The sequence below is a fragment of the Nyctibius grandis genome, chromosome 9 (genome assembly GCF_013368605.1).
Source record: "Nyctibius grandis isolate bNycGra1 chromosome 9, bNycGra1.pri, whole genome shotgun sequence".
Taxonomy (NCBI): Eukaryota; Metazoa; Chordata; class Aves; order Nyctibiiformes; family Nyctibiidae; genus Nyctibius; species Nyctibius grandis.
Window position 1 is genome coordinate 21,298,640 of NC_090666.1, and position 20,152 is coordinate 21,318,791.

Consider the following 20,152-nt stretch of genomic DNA (forward strand, 5'->3'; position numbering starts at 1 on the left):
TGCTTTGACTTCTGCAGACGTTTTGCCCATCTGCTTGCTAAAAAGGACGTCTGCAGCCCTGAGGTTAAGAAAGAGCTGCTCAAGAAGGTTAAAAGTGCCATTTCAGCTACTGCAGAAAGATTTTCTGGGTACATGCAGAATGTAAGTACCATATTGCCTAGGAACAATTAAGTGTATTATGTTCAGTGTTTAGACTGCATTGAACTCCTGTCAAGCTGCAACTCTTATTTGATAGTGACTTGAGCTTTTGATTGAATGAAAATGATTGGTTGCTGTTTGTTAGAGCGTAACTGTCTTAGTGTTGCTGAATGCAATGGGCTAAAACAAAATTTCCCCTGTCTGTGTATGTTTGAGAGAAAGATACTGAATGAAGTTGTACAAAATCACTTTGATGAGTTTGCCCCGTTTCTAGGATGCACATGAGTTCTTGAGCCAGTGTCTGGATCAGCTGAAGGAGGACATGGAAAAGTTAAACAAAACTTGGAAGAGTGAGCCAGCCTCTAACGAGGATAACTCACCCGGACGGGCTTCTGATGATGTCTCAGCCACCAAAGTTTATACATGTCCAGTTATCAGTAACTTAGAGTTTGAGGTTCAGCATTCTATCATTTGTAAAATGTAAGTATGCTTGAGAGTTTTTCTCATATTTGCCTTAAAAGTCTGGGAAGTGTTTCCATCTTACGTGACTTCGTCTGCAGGCTATAACTAGAACTGAGAACTACGTTTTTTCCAAGGCTAGATATTTAGAAAGTAATCTACAGTCTAGAAATGCTGTAAACCTCACACCACATTTTCTGCTGCTGTAGGCCTTCTTTAAACAGTCTCATGCCATTTAGTTCTTCATTACATATCCAGTGGAAAGCTTCTGTGCTTTGCTTTTTGTATACTGGTTGTATGAGAATAGGAAGAAAAGGGGGTTTCAGCCAAAAATGTTTCCTCTTCAAAAAATGGGAAGATGTGTTTTCAGTTTGCTGTTTCTAAGGGCTTTCAGGGAATGGCGTTTCCTTCTGCCTCTGCAGGTTATTGCAGAAAAAGATGTAAACCAGTGTGTCTGGCTATTTGTGGTGTATGACCTGTGGAGCAGACTCCCATACAGGATCTTGCATTCCACAGAGCTTTCGTGAACACAGATATTTGGGAATATTACTTTGTGTGTACTGCATTAGTTCCCTAAAATAATTAAAAGTTAATTTAATGAGGGTAATAATTATTGAAGACAAATTACTGTAGGGCCCTTTTTTTTTTAATAATAAAATAAAAATTTGATATTTCCTTTTAGATGGACTCTACTATTTTGTTTCTAAAAACATTTTGAAAGTATTTCTAGGCTTTCCCTTCTGGGCTGGGCTGGCTTCTTTTCTCCTAAGAACATTGAATGAAGAAGTGTTCAGCTACATAGCAGTCACTTCGACTTTCTGTGTACCTGATCATTTGCCTCTCCAAACCAGTCTGTGGTTTTTTGTTCTCACCCTTACACAAATGTTTCTTTCAACTTCTAAAGCATTAAAGTGAAATCCCAAAATTCAACTTTGTCATAAGCATCAAACAGTTTTGTTTTGATGAGTAGAAGCAGATTGACCAAGAGGCATATATTTACTGGGAAGTTACTTTAGCCTAAAAAAATGTAAGTTGTCATTAGTTTCCAGTATATTTTTCATCAGACTTACATAAGCATGTTTTTTTTAGGTGTGGTGAAACAGTCATCAAACGAGAACAGTTTAATGACCTCTCCATTGACCTTCCTCGAAGAAAGAAATTGCTTCCTTCTCGATCGATCCAGGATTCCCTTGACCTCTTTTTTCGGGTACATAGTCTTGGGGTGGGGTTTATTCACTGTGTAGTATGTGTAGGTTACATACCATACAGAAATCTTGATTGTGTAGCTGATTATTAGGTTCTATGACAGTGATCACAGGCATGTGAAATAAATAACTTTGTGCTTTTTTGAGGTTTGGACATTAACAGTATACAGGAATTTTTATTGTGAAATGCAGTGCAGAAATTAACTGATCCTTACAGTACTGCTATGAAATAGGTAAACTTTCTCATTTTGTGGTGGAGGAGTTGAGGCATAAACAATGACAAAAGAGAGAAGGGAAGCTGTCAGATTGAGATAATCACTCAGGAATTGCTGCTTCCTCTCCTGGGCTGGGATGCTTCAACAGCTTATGTGCTGGCCTAAATTGGCATGAAGGAAAAAAGGTCATGCAGATACAATAATTAAAAAAAATAGTTGTAATATGTGGATGCTCATCTTGTAAGTAGAGCTTCAAGGTGAGGTTTCTGAAAGCTAAAAATGAGCCTTACATCTGTGAATTAGTGTCATATTTTGTCATACCTTGAGACAGACCTGCGTCTTTTTTTCTCCACTTAGAGACAGTGTTTTCAACAGATAGAATAATTGATGCGTTTATTCTTCTAAAAGCTGGTGGAGGTCTTATGATTAAAAAAATTCTTAAAATTGTAGTGGTGTCATTTGGCCTCAAAGAAAAGGGCTGTAGAAATGTTTGATGGCTAAGTTGTGTAATTGCGGCACAGTGATGCTTCCCCTTCTGCTCTGTTCAAAACTTCACTCTGGTGCAGTACGTACTTGACAAGTTTACATGAGGATAGCTTTTCAGGAGCAAAGTTGAGGTTTTGAACAAGAGAGAGAAGACTTCATGGCAAATTATCCTCTACCAAAGGTTATTGGAAAAAAACAACTGTATGTGGGAGAGAAAACTGCAAGCCTTGCAAGATTGTCCCCTCTCTTTGGAAGCTAATTTGTCTGAACTGTGGCTAATTCACTGGTCTGTGCAATAGACTTGCAGCAAAAAATGGACCTGTTTTAGTGGTTATGTTGCCAAATTGTGAGCTTTGCTACCTGTCCTCTTACCAGATGCCCTCTTGTTAGGTCATGTTGAAGGTGATTATAATTTTAAGTGTAACTGCTGTTCTGAAGAGCTTCCGTGACAGCCAAAAGCAATGTGCTTTCTGTTGAGATCTGTTTGATGTGTCATTTGTTCCACTCATAATTTTTCTGTTCTCTTAAACAGGCAGAGGAGATCGAGTATTCCTGTGAGAAGTGCAATGGAAAGTCTGCTGTTGTCACACACAAGTTCAACAGGCTTCCCAGGTAAATGCTGACATCTGTTCCTCTTTCCTGGAAGCACGTGTTACAAAAGTGCAAACAGGAGCCCCTCGAAGAGTAAAGCTGGGATAATGGGTCGGGTGGCATGTACAGTGGTCAGCATGTGAGAAAGATGCAGAGCAGACAATAGTCTTCGTGCTGTTCTACAGTTTCCCTCTAAAGAAGCTCTCTTGGGTACCCCCTGCAAGTTTTTTTTCTTCCTCCCTGTCACTACACAGGAGGGCTGAGTTTCCCGTTCTACTTTTCGGGGGGTTTCGAGGATGTGAGGGAAGTTCAAAGAGTAAATACATTCTGGAAGTTTAGTGTTTTGTGCTCAGCTCACCTCACGGGCAGGACTGAGCTGGAGACATTACTGCCAGAAGGTATGTAGAAGGTTTTGCTTTGATCAGTTCTTCCCGTGCTGATGCCTGTTTTCTCTCTCAGTGAGCATGGCGCTTTGAGGGTTAATGGTATGCTCAATAGTTTCTGACTTCGTGGTTGGGGTTAGCTCATTATTTAGAGTGGAAGCGATTGGAGGTAGGGATCATTTTCTCATGAGATGTAAAGCTAAAAGAGTCTGTTGGATGATTTTATCTGGCCTCTGTCCTTGTCGCAGGTGTACTCATGCTGAACCCAGTAACTTGGTAGTTAGTTTGCATTTTGCTTAAATAGTGTATTTATGCTAGCACTGCAAAACCATTGTCAAAGGTTTTGAATATTATCACGACATAAGTGATGATACAGCTGCATGATCTAAATAGACAAGTACAAAGTGCAGCATAAGGGAGAAGGCTCAGTGTAAGGAGGCCTTTTCAGGTTCTTTATACTGTAGTGATCAAAAGCTCTTTTGAAGAGAAAGTATCATGACAGATAAACCAAGTACACATCTTGCACTAGGCACAGTTCCTCCTCAGTTTTGGGCAGGTGTGTGATCCCTCCATCTCCGTCTTGAATATCTGGGAGTGATATACTAGCGTTCTGGCCTATAATGATAATATTTTGATTGTTTCCTGCCTCTCACTGCGTAGCAGACGTAGCGAGTTTGGTAAGAGCTGTGCCTGCTTCTGCTTTACTGAAGAGCAAGGTGATGCAGATCAAAGCAGGAAGCCTCTGGAGCTGGCAGAGTCTGCACTTGCACAAAGCTGAGTGATGGACAGGAGAGTAATTACCTGTCTCTTGCCAGATAAGAGATGGATAGTGTTTCCCCACCACCCCGAAGTAATGATCTGTTTTGTATTCAGGTGCATGCATTTTGTAAACAGGGCTACTTGGATTTTGCATAAGTTTTCTATGACTTCTGTCTTGAGATTAACGTTTGTCCTTCTCTCTTACCTTTCAGGGTCCTGATTCTTCATCTGAAACGATACAGCTTCAATGTAGCATTGTCTCTCAATCATAAGGTCGGGCAGCAGGTGGTTATTCCAAGATACTTAACCCTGCTTTCACACTGTATGGAAAGCACGAGGCTGCCGCTGACGCTAGGATGGAGCGTCCATTCTGCGATGTAAGTGTACAACTTGTGACTGATCCATGCCATCTAAAGCACATATGCCAAGAGGGTAGGCAGTTGTCAGATCTCCTCCAGAAGGTGTTTCTAATGATGCCGTCATGAGAACATGTATGGAAAGGAAGCACGACACAAGCAGTAGGAAGAATTCATAGGGCATTATCTAGGGAGTATTTGGCAAGATAGAATTCTTCACTGTCTTTGAAAATAGCTTTCTATTTTTTTTTTTTTAATTAGAACTTTTGTAAGTAATTTCTAAAATTTATGCCTTGGTCCAAAATCTAGGTTACCGTTCCCTTCATAGCACACTTAACTCTGCTTAGGACACATAACAGCCTACCTTTTTCTGCTAATTTCCACTTGCACCTCCTGTGCTGTCATTCATTTTTCATTGTTTTTCTGGTACCACTGTAGTATCTGAGCACTTCACATGCTGAAAATACTCTCTCCTTTTCCCTGTGACAGTTATTTCTGTACAGCTGCTTGTCCTGAGACACAAAAATTAAATGTACCAGTTGTCACATAGGAAGTCTGTGGCAGAATAAGGAACAGTAAACCCTCAGGTCTCTTGTGTTTCCTGCCTAGTGACATAACTATGGTAATGGTAGTGAGGTAGGGCACATCTGGTTCAGCAGTGTGGCATATGTTCTTGTGCTGAACGTTTAGTGGCGTTTGAGATTTACGTGCACGTTTCCCAAAGTGTTTCTTTAACAATAGAAATCTTAAACACAACAAATGTCATAAGCTAACCGGAGCAGAAACACTTGAAAATATGTTTGAAATAGCTTTCCAATGGCTTTTTTTTTTGGTCATTGAAACCATTCTGATTGACCAGAGAGTGGAAGGGTAACTAGCCTGGAGAGAGAAGCAGCCCTGGTTTGAGGGGGAAGATTAGGAAAGATTTCTGCATTGGCAGCCACGTGGTGGATAGAGGTGTAGTGATAGTGATGGACTTTGAGGAGCCTGTGAAAGGATCAAATGGAGCAGGAAGTTTGTTTAGAATAATCTAGGTAAGGGAGGAGAAACAGAGACGTGTGGGACATGCCAGAAAACCGGCTGATCCAGACAGCAGCAGGAGACTGTGGTTTGGGAGCAGGAACTCGAGTGTTGGTGGGAATAAAAAAAAAAAAAAGAAATGAGTTGTCTTGACATGGGAGCTTGAAGCCTTTAATTTGTGAGCTTGTCCCTAAGGGTGCATCGCTAAGAAGTGAATCAAGTTTAAAGGATTATACGTGGTTTTGAACAACTGTTGTATATTTATAGCACGATGGAGTTATTACTCTGAATCTAAGCAATTAGCAAGTATGTAATGGTATTCTACTTGTTTCTTTGGTCATGGATTTGCATGCATAGCAGACAAGTAAACACTTTTTTTAAAGACTGTAACTGCTGCAATAAATGCTTTGCTTTTTTAATAGTTCCCGTCCATTGAAAGCCTCCCAAATGGTGAATTCCTGTACTATAAGCACTTCCACAACTTGTAGGTGAGTTATAGCTCTGAAATGCCTGTGGCCTGGCGTTTCAAGGGATAATTTTTAAGGCATTTTACGATTTTCTGATTCTTCTTCTTCTTTAATCTTTCCACTTTTTCTGGTTTTTTCTATTGTAGTAAATTATTTCAGCTACTGTCTCTTTTCATATCTGAGTGTTACTGGTGTTACGTGCTAGCTGAAATTAATATCAATGGTACAATTTGCCTAGTGGACACAATCACCTTAGCATTTCTCTTGAGAATCTTTGGGATCTTGTAAGTAAGCAAAGGTGATTTTTTTTCAGACAGAAAGGCTGAGCATCAGAATGAGAACTGGATTTAGTTTGTACAGATGATTTGTCAGTGCCAGCTATCTTAAACTTGCATTTGTAGTTGCAACTCATGTATAAGAAGCAAAAATGGTTTCTAATGCTGCAGTCTCGCTCTTTTCTCTCTTCTGGCGCTATGGAGCCCCAACGTGTGTTTTGGGAACAGGTGGTTAGTTCTTTAAGTTTATTTCCAAAGGTGAGAGGGCATTGTTTTTATAGGCAGTTTTGAAAGACCAGTTTTTGATGTAGTGACAAATGTGATATGACACTGTATAGTTTTGCATTGTGGAGTACTTAAAAGACCGTATTTCCTAATTGAGCAGAAATCACAACTTCCCCAGACTCATTGTCTTCTGTTCTAAAGAAGCAAGAATTTATCTTAATGAAAGAGCAAATAGGAAAACCGAAAAAATTGTGCAGATTTGCACTTTTTATATCCTAGTAATGATGTGGAAAGTCCTGTGTCCAGCTTAGTGAACTTCAGAAGTCAAATGATTTGTGCTGAGCTCTACATGTTACTGTGGACCCAACTCAAATGAGTACTGTCTGGGATTGCTAGGTAAGAAAGTACAGAATCCTTGGCCTTAGAAGCAAGAGCCACACACTTAGTAAGTTCGAAGGCTGTAAGTTGCTATTGCAGGCTTGAAGTAGGTATGTCAGTTAACCTAGTAAAAGATACCTTTTCTGAAAAATCCTACCTGCTATGTTAATAAATGGTCATTGTCAATTGTTGCAGTTTGTTCTGCAAATTGTACTGCCCTGCAATGTGAACGTTGGGCCTAACACTTCTTTAATGGTTACTTCAATACAGATTTGTACAATGCTATACGGTTTTATAGCCATGTTTTTAATTTGCAGAAAATACACTTTCAAGTCAAAGAGCTCTGCAGCACCCTGTGTAGATTCTGACAGTGATGATGAGCCATTGAAACGCTCTGTTGCCCATAGCCAAAGGCTGTGTAACGTACAGAGTAGAGATCAGCAACAACTGCAAGAGGAGACAGAAAAGGTAAGGGCAAAAACCACAGACTTTCATATACTAGATTCTATACATGTTCACGTCTGGCCTGTGCTTTTCTTAGCATAGACTGTGAGTAAAATTTATGTAAGATAATTTTTTTCTTCTAATTAGCACTGAGAGGCTGGAAGGGAGTGCTTTGCTAATTGTGTTGCAACTGCATTTAAGTTTTCAGGTTATGTGTACCAGCTGCCTAGCAGTTTTATCAGTCCTTTGGGTAACTTTCACCACTGACATTTTCAGGCTGAAAACTAATGGGCTGTCAATAATAAAATTATGCAGTAAAGCTCTTGATTAAATTAGATCCAGTGCAAGTAGAGCTAGGCAAAATATTCAGTTGAGAGAACTTCTTGCATATCCAATCCACGTCCCCTTTCAAGTGCAGCTTTTTTAAAGCTTTTAGAAACTAAAGCTATCAGTCTTTGGAGGGGGACAGGTATAAGCGTGTAGAGATCAAGCTCGTTAATGTAAAGGTGCAGTTAACTCGCCCTTGAGCTCCTCGTTGTGACTAGTATTAATGTTGCTAAGATATTTTTTGCCTCTGTCAGGGCAGTGTATTAGCAGGCAGATGAGTTGTCTGGGGAAGAATGATGACCCAGAAGGGAAAGCAAGAAACTTAGAGGATTATCTTGCAATAACCGCTTTCTTCCATTAGAGTGTTGCAGGCCTAGTGCTTAGGGCAAGGGTCTCCAGCATCTCCACTTCTCTAAAGTTTTTGACAGTGTTCATGGGGTTATTTTGATCCAGCAGAGAACTGTGGTCTTAATTATGGCATGAAAGGACAGGCATAAAGCTAGCTGAGTAGCAACAGGTAACAAGAGGAAGATATATACAGTTTCTGATCTGATGGGAAGGTCAAACCAAGGGAGGATTCTGATCCACTCACTATTTAATAAATGATAAAATAGATAATGAGTATTAAATTTTCAGAAGACCCAGGGCTGGGAAGGGCTGCAATTGTGTTGAGGCTCAGAACTACAGTTAAGAATGATCTTGACAAGTCTGAGAAATTGCCTAAAAGTAGGAGGGGTTGTTCAGTAGGAACAGGCTAAAGATGCCAATCTTAGCAGGACTAATGACTGTAAATGCGAGATGGGAACAGCTGGGAAAGCAGTGGGCCTTCAGAAAGGGTGTGAAGGTGACAGTCGGTCACAAGGTCAGGCTGGTTGAAAACAGAAGTGTATAGACGGAGGCATAGCCTGCAGGTTGTGTGAAGTAACCCTCCTTTTTTCCTCAGCATTGAGCTTTAGCTGGAGTTCTGTATCCAGCTTTGGGCTCCGGACTGAAGAGAGTTGTAGATTAATTGGAAAGGGGCCAGAGGAGAGTAACATGAATGGTCAGAGGTCTAGAAAGGAAGATTTTGGGGAAAAGAACAGGCAACTTGAACTTCAGTTTAAGGAGAAACCTAAGCAAGGCTTGTGTCTTCAAGGAAGGGAACGGAATTAATGGAAACACTTGAGCTGTTTTGCATGCCCATGGTAGATAAAACCAAGAAGTAATAGACTAAATTGAAGACAGTAATTTTTAGATTAAATATTAGGGAAAACTTCCTCATGCTCAGGGTGTGTAGGGATGGAATGGATTGCTTTGGGAAAAAGCATAAAACCCTTTGCTGAAGGTCTCAGGAACAGGGTAGGCAACGGCTGTCCTGCATGGCACATCTATAGCTGGCTTGTGGGTGGGGGACGGAAACTAGCTTGTCTTTGAAGTCCCTCTTATGTATAGAAAAAGTATTCCAAACTGTCCTAAACGATTCTTCCTCGAGTTTTCTTTGTAAGGAAGCATAGGTAGTCTGTGTCACACAAGCGCTGTGAGTGCATAAATTGTGGGAATGAAGCCTATTAATTTGAATAGCAACTTAATTATAGGCTTTCCAGCCTGTTGTGGGAAAGAAACAGTGGTGGTGGTGGTTCCACATAAGTGACTTTGTGGTCAAGCACGTTGGCCACTCCTCAACCACAGGCCTGACCAGCCGTCTGTTATCATTAACCAGATCCTCTGTCCTTCTCAGCTTTGTCCTGGGAGGACCTGGTCCTGGTCCTTGGAAGTGGCATTACTACTGCTGCACTATTTCCCTTAGTATGCTCCTCATAGCAGCTGTGGATGGGGTTGCATTAGGGGCTTGGCAATCACTTGGTATGGCCAGTATGGCTCTGACTGCTTGCAAAACAGTCCTGCCGTGTGAGAACAGCTGGAGTATAGATGTTGGGCTGTAGGGGCAAATAGCAGTTATCCAGCTAAAGTGAGCAGAATGGTGATTTCTGTGATTTCTGCCTCTGCAGATGAAGTAGTATTTGAAGTGCTTTAAAAATATACTTATTTAAAGCAGCCAGTGTTAGAGCCTAAGCTACTTAAAATCTATGCAAATAATTTCTAATAGAAAAGTTGTATTCAGACAATGCGCAGGCGCTGCCAAGTCTTTAAAGTCCAGCCGCTGAGTTAGTGGTAGTTGTTGGCAAAGTGCCTGGAACTAGAGTTTGCTCAAGAGCTAACCCATTTTTGACGTTAGTAGCCTACAGGTGCAGAGAGAGAAATCAGAAAGCTTAAAAAGCAGGTATTCTGGTTTCCTTATTCAGTGCATGAATAGATGTGAGGGGAAGAGGTTTAAGTTTGTAAGTTCTAATTCTTGGAGTGCATGATGTCTAGAAACAAGCAATTTAGTTGGCTAATTCATTTGCTAGTCTTATTTGATAAGCCAGTTTTAATACAAAATGTTTGCTATATAAAAGCATATGGTAAGTAGTGTAATTGTGTAAATATGTATACATGGAGGTTAACCTCTTGATCATCAGTTAATATCAAAATGATTGAAATTATTATATGAGTTGCAAATCAGCATGGTGTAGGAGTTGATGAGCATCCATTTTTGGAAAATAACTAAAAAAGGAAAAATTCAGGTTAAGACTAAAGTGTCTTTCCTTTCTTCCAATTTAAAGTAATTCTATTTGCCTTAGAAAAGAATAATTTCCCCCTTTCCCTGGTTAACTGTTTTCTTACTTGTTTGCAGGGTCCTGCCCCCCTGCAAGATTTCATATGGCAAGTCTGCAGCACCAAACCTAATTTTAATTGCTCTTCGTACCAGCCTGATCTCAGTTCCTATTCTTCCATCCCTGTGTTCAAGTGCAATTACTCTCATGTTGCTGCTTCAGCCTTTGTTAACAAACTTGTAATTTCACTACTTGTGCCTCAGCACTGACTTGCCAGAGGCTTGAGGATTCATCAGAACCTAAAGGTGGAACACATGTGTTGAAGGAAAGGAAGGAGAAGGGTAGAGTTATCTTGTGTATGTTAATCCCCAGGGCCTGTGAAAACTGGTTGTAGTTTATATTTAAGTATAATATAAACTATAAATGTAGTTTATATTCCTCGGAGTGAATGTAGCTACAAAGGTTGTCTCTCCATTGAGTCTCATATAACTATCTGTTTGATGTTGACAGAGCCAAGCTCCCACTCCCTGGGGTTAATAAAATAAATTTAAAAAATACCACAGAAATGTAAAGCTGATGTTATATGCCTGTGTATTCAAGCACTTAATCATAACTCCATTCATCTCTAGGGTTCAAAAAGAAGTAAAATGGAGGGTGATAGACCTGAGCTGGGTAATGCTGGTTTTGATGGGATGAGCGAAGATGAGCTGCTAGCAGCTGTCTTGGAGATTAGCAAAAGGGAAGCTTCTCTGCCTCTGAGCCATGATGAAGATAAGCCCACAAGCAGCCCAGACACTGGTTTTGGAGACGACGAAATTCAGGAATTGCCAGAAAACATGGAATCTATGGAGACGGAGAAACCCAAAGCAGCATTAGACTCAGGTAAGGTGAAGTAACCATCTTAAGTGGAGTATAGCGAGCTAAAGCGGGTTACTAATAGCAGCAGGCTAGGAACGTGTGGTGGCAGAATCTGGATGCGAGTGCACTGCTGAAACTGCCTGACTTCCTCAGAGTTTTCTTACAGTTCCCTGTGTATAAAGTGTTTAATTCATTGAAGTGTGAAAATGTATTTTCTTGTATGGCTGTCACCTCTCTGATAAAGGTAAGGTCATCTTCGGGGTTAATTTCCATTTTTTTCTCTCCTGATTAACACATGCTTCCACTGGTTCCCATAGCAGACAATTCAATTTACTAAGATTTGGCAGTGTCTGGAACTTAATCTTCCATAATCAGAAAGTATTTTCATTTCTGTAGCTGCTGCAGCCTGGGCAGCAGGGTAGCAGCGTTCACATTGCTGGTGTCCAAGAGTGATGTCTGGGGTGCATAAGACTAGAATGCTTTCATAAATGTGGTTATTTTGTCACTAGTTACTAATGAATTTAGCTCTAGCTCTGTAATTTTTTCTAAAACTTTTTTACGTGAGACTAGACCCTTGAGCATGAGACTCAGCAAGTGAATTATGGCCAGAAACAGTTAAGTACAAGAAGGAGCCTGTTTGATCTTAGTGTGGGGAAATTGAGTGTCTTCCTTTAGCTGGCTGAAGGAAATTTGAATGTTTATCATTTGTTGTGTACTACATGCTTTCAGTCAGGTTTGTAATTCCACTAGCATGGAAAAACAGGCAGACAATGTTTTCCTTCTCCTCTTAAGAGCAGGGAGGTTAAATATTAACAGCAAAAACCCCACTATATTACCAAAAATTACACTTGTTTCACTGGGTGACTCTTGACAGCTTTGGCAGTGTATAAGGAAACTGACTCTGTGGTCAGCCTTGGTTGTGCCCTCCTTTATATACACTACTCTTGCTTATCATTGTGTGAAGGATAGTTGTGAGAGTGTGGCCACATAAATGCATCTCTCTCCAGGTTTTCTTTGGAAAGCAAAATGTAATTATTTGAAGTCTCTATTATGACATTTAAGGCTCTGTTTAATAGAAGTTTCTGTAGTTTCTGATTAAGAATGCAGTTAAGCACTCAACGTTGCATTAGCTTTCTGTATTTTACTGTGTATGACCAAAAAAAAAACCAAAGTACTACTCAAAACATACATTTTGGCATTCAGATGAGTTGTATCTCTGTATGTTGAGTTACCAGTTACGGCAACTGAATGTAGCACACCATGAGTTCACAATCCTGTGTTCTATTTAAGGGAAACTTAATTGCAAAGGTTACTTTGCTGTATCACACAAGATGATTCTAAACATGACGGATTTAACTTGGTCCATTTCTTGTTACCACTAGTAATAATTTGTTTGTAAACACTGAATAACTTGTGGAGCTTTCAAAAAAGACTGATTTAGATATGACAGAAGATGTCTTTTCTGCTACGTGATCCTCAAATAGCAGTTGTGTGAGTTGAGTGAGCATTTCTTCCTACATTGGAAGCTTTCAAAGGTCATGTAATATTCTGTTTTGTTTTTCATCTTAAAAGGATTAGACTGATGGCTTATAGTTATGGTTCTGGTGGTCTTGTGTTTAAGAGGTTGCAGATACTGAGATTGCCTTTTATAATCCTTGCTAATAACTAATGAGCAGATGTTGAAGTCTGCGTAAGGCAAAACTATAAAGTTTCACATGTTGCTGCATGATAGCTGTTGGAGCAGGTCCTGACTCTTCTCAGCTGCAAGTAAATGGGAGAATGAAAGTGTCCTGCAACTGCAGGAGGAGATGTGTGCAGTGGTTAAATGAATATTCATTCCAGAAGTTTTGTAAAATACTTCTGCCATAGTGTTCACTTTAAAGGTGAACTGAGAAGTTATGATCTTCTTGCACTTTTAAAGCTGTAGATAGTGTTCACAAGATTGAGGCTCTTATCTGAAGCAAAAAGTTGACAAATTTAAACAGTGCTTGAGATTTGTACTTCCCTCTGTCTTACATATGATTTGGCTTTAATTGTGGCTTCATCTGTAGTACTCCGAGGTATAATATGCAATGCAAATTTTTATAATCTGTGGTTCCTTCTCCAGAAATTCAAGTATCAGCTTCATGTCTGCAGAAACCTAGTGGTGTGTGACATCTTCCTTTAGTTAAAGCTGCTGTTTCTGAGTGAACATAGAAGGCTAAGAAGAGAATGGGTTCAGGGATTAATCAAATGGTCCATCTTACACCTGTTAAAATAAGTATAAGACTCTGTTTTGGAGCTTTTTCCATTTGGCTCTCGTATGGTGATTTTATGGCTGGTGAGCTCTCATGTCAATAGATGTCACTGTGCTGCAAGGGTTGTGGTGACTTAAAGAGGATTTAGCTGGTAACAAACAGAAGACCCAGGAAAGCATAACTGTACTTTCTGATTCCTCAGGTCCTGCCAATTTCACTGAGATAACTAAAGATTTTGATGAGAATAAGGAAAACAAAACTCCGGAAGGCTCCCAGGGGGAGGTTGACTGGCTGCAGCAGTACGATATGGAGAGAGAGAGGGAAGAACAAGAACTTCAGCAGGCGCTGGCTCAAAGCCTTCAAGAGCAAGTAAGAAGTAAAGTTTGCTTCCTTGAGTTGTCTTTCCTGCCACTGAAAGCCTGATGGCTGAAGGAAAAGCTTGTGTTCAGACAATAACTGCAAAGGGATTCTGCTGCTTTTTTGAGATGAAGAAAGGTTTGAGTTTCTTCTGACTCCACTGTCAGTAGAGTGACGGCATTGGATACATCTGGGCATGTTTTGTATGTGCTTTGGAAACCATCTATCACATCACAGACCTGCAGATTTCTCAAAGCTTTCCATGCACATTTATAGACTGGCTTGTAACATTATATAAAAACTATGATAAACTAAACTAAACTAAACTCTTACTACCTGTCACCGAGAGCCAAGCCCACCTTTAGCTTCCCTGGCAGTTGCTTCTTGCAGCATGTTGTGTCAAGACTCAAAGTGCAAGAAGCAGGTTTCAAAGCAAAGGCTAAGAACGGCCACGCCAGGTCAGGTTAAAGATCTGTCTATCCCAGTGCCTTGTTTCTGGTAATAGCAAGTAGGAGATGCGTAGGGAAGAATATAGGAACTGAGCATTTATGATCCTTTCCTTTTAGTAAACTGGAAAAAGGATCCTACATAATGTAGTCTGAAACAAGCCCTTTAAATTAGACTTGGAAAGAATTGAGATCTCGGGTTGTGTGCTAACCATCTGTATTCCACATGAATTTCAAGACCTGTAACTGATTTCCACAATTTTAACCAAGCTGCTGACAGCACTTAGCCAGGTCTTTCTTTAGGTGCCCTTGTCTGCTCTCTATTAACACTAAAGCTGTCATGGTTTTCCTTATGAGATCTGATGTTTCCATGGCTCTTAGATTTTTCTCTCCCGTTACTCATTATGAGGTGCTGGTTGGTATGTTCCATGCCAGATGTAGCTATGATTCAGCAATGCTGAGTGGTTTAACAAAGATTCCCAAATGCTTTAGAAATAGTGAGATAAAAGGCCTCATGCTAATAATGTAAAACTGCCCTTTGAGTGTTGTTCTGCTACAGTTCTGAAGCGAAAATCTGCTGTTCTAATGATTCAGGCATGGAAATGCTGTAGCTGTGGTTATCTTGATTCGAAATACATAGTTAGGGTTCTGCGTTCAGGTGCACTGGAAGCATTCAAACCCTGAATTAGGAAGCCAGCTCATTAAATATTATTGCCTGGCTTGCTGTAGCTCTGAGCTTTCAAGAGTGGTGGGAGGAACAGGGGCATGATGTTATCAAAAGATTAGAAGGGTTTGTTGACTTGAGGTTTCTTTGCTACTTGCTCATGGTAATATTTTTAATACCTGGTTGTTTAGTGCTATCTTTTTTTGCATCCTGCCTTTGTGAATTACACCTGTTACGTGGAACCACTAACTCTACTTTCAAATGGCTTAAAAATAATAAAACCTATCAGGATTTAATGTGTGTCCTCAGCTGGCTTTGGGCAGAAGAAGTCTGAATTTTGCCTAAGTGTGAGGAGCTTTGTGTGTAAGTGACAGCTTTCCTTAGCGAAGGATTGCAAATTCATTCAGATGCTTTTCAAATTAATGATCCAGAGAAAGCGTTCGGTGTTACTAGAGACTTGCTCTGCTGCATACCAAACTTCAGGAGCTTTGACGAGCCTTAATGAAGGTTTGTCCCAGGTTCTGTTGCACGGGAACATTGGACTCTTGCTGGTTGCGAACATTCCTTCACACAGAACCTTTAATTTACAATGTCAGGTTTGTTGTAGAAACCAGAGCGGCAGAGTTTCAATGGAAAAAGAGCACCACAAGAATTTTAAACAGTGAAGTGTCTCAATGAGCTAAGTTTTGTTCTCTTCCCATCAGGAGGCACGAGAACAAAAAGAGGATGATGACCTTAAACGAGCCACGGAATTAAGTCTACAAGGTGAAACTTATTTAACTTCTTCCAGGATGTTGCTTTTGAGGGAAAATAGATCTGTATGTATGAGTGCAGCTCCTGAGTGTCTGTAAGACAGCTGGGAATTCATGCTCTTTTGGTGTGTGCTTTGTTGTGTTTGGCTTTGCTCAGGTCGGCTTTTCTTGTTCTTGGTTGTGAAAGCAAATGCCAGGAAAAACTTAATATGAAAAACGACTTATTTCAGTCTCTTGAGTTTTTGGTTTTATTTCTGTATATGAACAAATACATAATTCTATATATAAATGTTATCTACTAAGTAGCTAATATTGTATTTATATAATATTAAATGTTATATATGATATTAATATATATAGCAAAATGGACCTTGACATTTTGCATTTCCAGCAAAAGCAGGCAAGCTAATGGCTCTAGTCAGAGCATAAGGATTATTTCTTACTTGCATTGATATTTTAGTGCTGATTAATGAATGCACTGGCCTTACCCAGAAAAATGAGTAAGTGCTGTATCTGTCTGATACAGGATGAGAGGGAGACAGACCTCACTGTAAGGTATAGCTGTCGGGGGTGAAAAAAGAAACGCAAAATACACTATCTGTCTTTTCCAAATCCAGACAGCGTGGTGAGCCTCAGGCACTGTTTAACATTTGTGTGAGGCTGGCATGCGAGTGATTTCATACAATCTGCCAGAGCAAAGCATAACCGAGAGAAAATTCCTGCTCCAAAGAGGGAGAGGGGAAGGGTAATGAAGTATTGTGTTAAGATACTCGTAGTTGCTTAGGTACTACTGGATGAACCTGTGTCTGTTTCTGAAGAGAAGTTGAATGCTACTTAAATGCCCCTCAGCCTGAGTCCTGTCCCCTGATGAGCTCTGGCAGACTGAGTGCCCAGTCTCTCTCAGGTCTTCCTTGATTTGTGGCCAGGAAGAGTTCAGCACTTGAAATCCTTCTCCTGATTTGCAGTCACTTGACTTTAAACGTGAGCATTGCCTTGTGCTTCTCAGCTTGCTACCGTGTCATTTGTAAGGCATCAACCAGCAATTGTTTAAGGAGGTGCTCATAATCTTGAGCATATATCTGGTAGTATTTGTCTTAGAAAGGTTCCCAGTGGTGCTGCAATCGAAGAACCACTAGTCATCCAAGGACCGTTGGTGAAGTGGCGTTTAGCAATACCCGTGGCAAGTGCTTCTTGCAAAGACCTACCTAAGTGGCTGCATTTCTTGGCTGTAGTCTAGCTTACATCAGGCCAAATAAGTGTGGAAACCAGCAGTAAAATATTCTCAGTTAAAGGGATTCATCTATAAACTTCCCAAGAAGATTATACTAATCCAGTGTCTGATGGTTTAGCAGGGCAAGCAATGTGAGAATCTCTTTGGCAAAACATCTCTATCATAACTGACATGAGTCTCTTTAAGCAAAAAAAAAATATATATCCTGAGTAGTGTCCTGTTAGTCTCAATTTCTCATCCACCCAGAACTTCATAGCTTTAATTTAGCTGGTGAAAGCATAGCTACTTCTCCCAATGAGTCCTGTATAAAATCTTAAATTAGTCGGGTAGCTGCAGAATCCCAGGAAGTTTGGAACAGCATGTACAGGGAGCAGTGGTGCCTTCCGGCTCTTTACAGAAAGCTGCCTGCATTTTGCTTGGCCAAGCAAACTGGAAGTTCCTGCGGTGAGCAGCCTTCTTACCATTGAAAACAATGAAAAGATGCCTGCTGCCAGCAGTAGCATTTTGATGCCAGTTTTAATTGAAAAAATGCACTTTGTTAATGCAACTTACAGCTAAAACTGTAATTCATAGCTTCTCGTTGCAGAAACTTATAGTTCTCACTGACCAGACTGGCTGTACTTCTTTTAATGTCAGTTCTGGCTGCGGACCACCAGTGCTCTGGAGTGCATTGGGTGTTTAACGGCTCTTTTATCACCCAGCTGTCATTGCCATAGTGCCCTTTTGTAAAAGTATGAGGGAGATGATGCTAAAATTAATTCTGTAGGCCAAGTTACTTTTCTTAACTATTGCTCTGACAAGTTGGGGAAGGGAGAGAGAGTTTTTATTTGGAAGCTCCAGTATCTCCTGCTTTCCTTGGAAAGGAAGCTTGAAACTTTAGGATTTTATAGTGCTTGTTTATGTGGGTAGATAGACCTCAACCTGTTTTGAACTCCAGCGTGCACCAAGGCTTCTCACGCAGTATTGTTGTCTCCATGCTATCTAGAGTTTAACAGCTCTCTCCTGGACAGCGTTGGTTCTGATGAAGACTCTGGAAACGAGGATGTTCTTGACATGGAGTATTCAGAAGCTGAAGCAGAAGAGCTGAAAAGAAATGCTGAGGTGTGATCTATGATTTCAAAAGCCGACTGAGAAATATACCCCTTCTTTACCATCCGTTTAGTGTTGGAGGTAGTTTGACGGAGCAGATGTAGAGTCTAGAAAGGTCTTTTATGTTCAAAAGTTGAAAAGATAGAAAATATCTATCCTTAAGGGTCTGTCCTATTGTGTTATTTTAATTTAAAAAACAAAAACAAAAAAAAACACAAACAAACAAAAAAAACAAACAAAAACAAACAAAAAAACAACCAGCTGCAGACACCCTCTGAGTTTCTCTAAGATGTGCATAATGGTGAAAAGGAAACAGTAATTTTATACCAGAAATGTTCCAGTGCATGTAAAGCAATGAGCCTGATATCTTTACTTACAGAGAGAGAGGACTTCAGCCAGCGTGGTAGTTTAGTTGCAGCGCCGTGGGCTTCTAGATCCTGCACCATCAGAACCAAGAAGTTGTGGCAAGATCTTATTCCCATTAGGTGAAACGTAACTGTAACCTAGGCTGTGCTGCCGGCTGCGAGCGCTCTCGGGCTCCACACAGCAGTGTGGTGAAAGTTGCCTGCCTGCGTTGGTGGAAGGAGTACTGTGTAGAGTGGAAAAGGTTAAATAGTTGGAGATTCTTTGAGCAGTTTTTATTTTCTTACAATTATTTACTAATTTCCTTACCCTTAAACCAAGAGCTACATTTTAAGAGTATTGTGAGTGAATGGTATCAATAACGTTTCCTGGTCAGAGAGGATTAAAAAATAATTGTCAAAAGCCAATTACCGTTGTTTAGTTTTATTGTCATTGAATAGACAGGGCATGTTTCCTGCATGCAAAGAGGGTGTGGTCTGCTGACATTACAGGTGCAGAACGAGAGAATCTGGGCTACATACCCGGTATCAGCTGTTAAATCTGTGTACCATTATCAAGGGCATTTCTTTGATATTTCAGAAGTAAGCGTGGTGTTCTCTTTTTGCTTTTCTGTGTTTATTTGGTGGATTAATTCTGACATCAGTGGAAGTCGCTCAGGAAATGGTTGTTTAGAAAACTTTTCAGTGTAGAGCTCATGTCAGCATCTGTTCTGAGGTCAGAGTGGCTCCTTTGCATGTTCTTTGGCTTACTGAAAAATTAAATAAGGTGGGAGGCTTTTTCCCACTTCTGGAAGGACTCTTTGTTTGGTCTGAACCAGGGTGTCTGTTTCTGTAATCTGTGATTGGGTTGCAGCTTTGAATACAGTGGCCAAAGCTGGTATCTCAGGTATGACTAATCTTGTCCATAAGCTACATGGGACAAAAGTGAATGCCTAAAAGCTTTAATTGAACTTTTTTTTCAGACAGGAGAGCTTCCTCACTCCTATCGGCTCATCAGCATCGTCAGCCATATCGGAAGCACATCATCTTCAGGTAAAAGATACCATATTTTATTCTTCATCTCTTATTTACCTTAAAAAAACTGTAATACAAAGTTATAATAGCAGGATTATGTGCAGAGAAGAATTCAGGCAGCAAAGCAAGTCTTCCATCATGGCTTGCTGGTGGGGAAGCAGGTTGAGGATGTCATGGGTGCAGCATGTGGACTACGTACTGCTTACGGGGTCCTTGGGATTGCTTGTGCTTGTAACCAGCTCATTGACCAGGAAGGGTGGAGGGACCAGGATCTTAAGGGTCTTTTAGCATTTGAATCTGATACAGGTCACTGGACCAGGGTATCTAGCTAACCAGCTTAATGGCAGCATGAAAAGAAAGGTGCGTTCCCTCTTTTTAAGGTCATTATATCAGTGATGTCTATGATATCAAGAAGCAGTCCTGGTTCACCTACAATGACCTGGAAGTGTCTAGAACTCTAGAGGCCACCGTTCAGTGTGACAGAGACCGAAGTGGCTACATCTTCTTCTACATGCACAAGTAGGTGTCTTGGGGAATTTTGGTACTGATGATTACCTGCTGTTTGTGAGGAAGTGGGCTTCTCCTCTTCCTCTAGTCCTCTTTTCTGGGATGAAAAGTATCTCCATGTATTTGTCAGAAGAAATCGCAGTCAGAATTATATGCAAGAATGACAAAATTGAAATGCTCTGAGTTCAGAGGCGTGGGATGGTATGTCACTAACACATAGGGTTTTAACAAGATGCATTAAATCATCTTTTAGGAAGGGGATTCAGTGTCTCAG

General features: G+C 40.5%; 1 protein-coding gene across 2 annotated transcripts in view; it reads left to right on the top strand.

The window, feature by feature from the left end:
• USP37 (ubiquitin specific peptidase 37) overlaps positions 1-20,152 on the top strand; it is a 37,589-nt gene that overhangs the window by 13,319 nt on the left and 4,118 nt on the right. The window contains exons 11-23 of one of the 2 annotated variants that reach the window (XM_068408143.1): positions 18-141; positions 413-618; positions 1,687-1,804; positions 3,036-3,115; positions 4,449-4,613; positions 6,035-6,100; positions 7,275-7,425; positions 10,991-11,243; positions 13,659-13,825; positions 15,628-15,688; positions 17,892-18,007; positions 19,320-19,389; positions 19,752-19,890. In XM_068408143.1, the coding sequence (XP_068264244.1) occupies positions 18-141; positions 413-618; positions 1,687-1,804; positions 3,036-3,115; positions 4,449-4,613; positions 6,035-6,100; positions 7,275-7,425; positions 10,991-11,243; positions 13,659-13,825; positions 15,628-15,688; positions 17,892-18,007; positions 19,320-19,389; positions 19,752-19,890 (1,716 nt within the window). The remainder of the gene's footprint in view (positions 1-17; positions 142-412; positions 619-1,686; positions 1,805-3,035; positions 3,116-4,448; positions 4,614-6,034; positions 6,101-7,274; positions 7,426-10,990; positions 11,244-13,658; positions 13,826-15,627; positions 15,689-17,891; positions 18,008-19,319; positions 19,390-19,751; positions 19,891-20,152) is intronic. The other variant, XM_068408144.1, reaches the window with a different exon arrangement.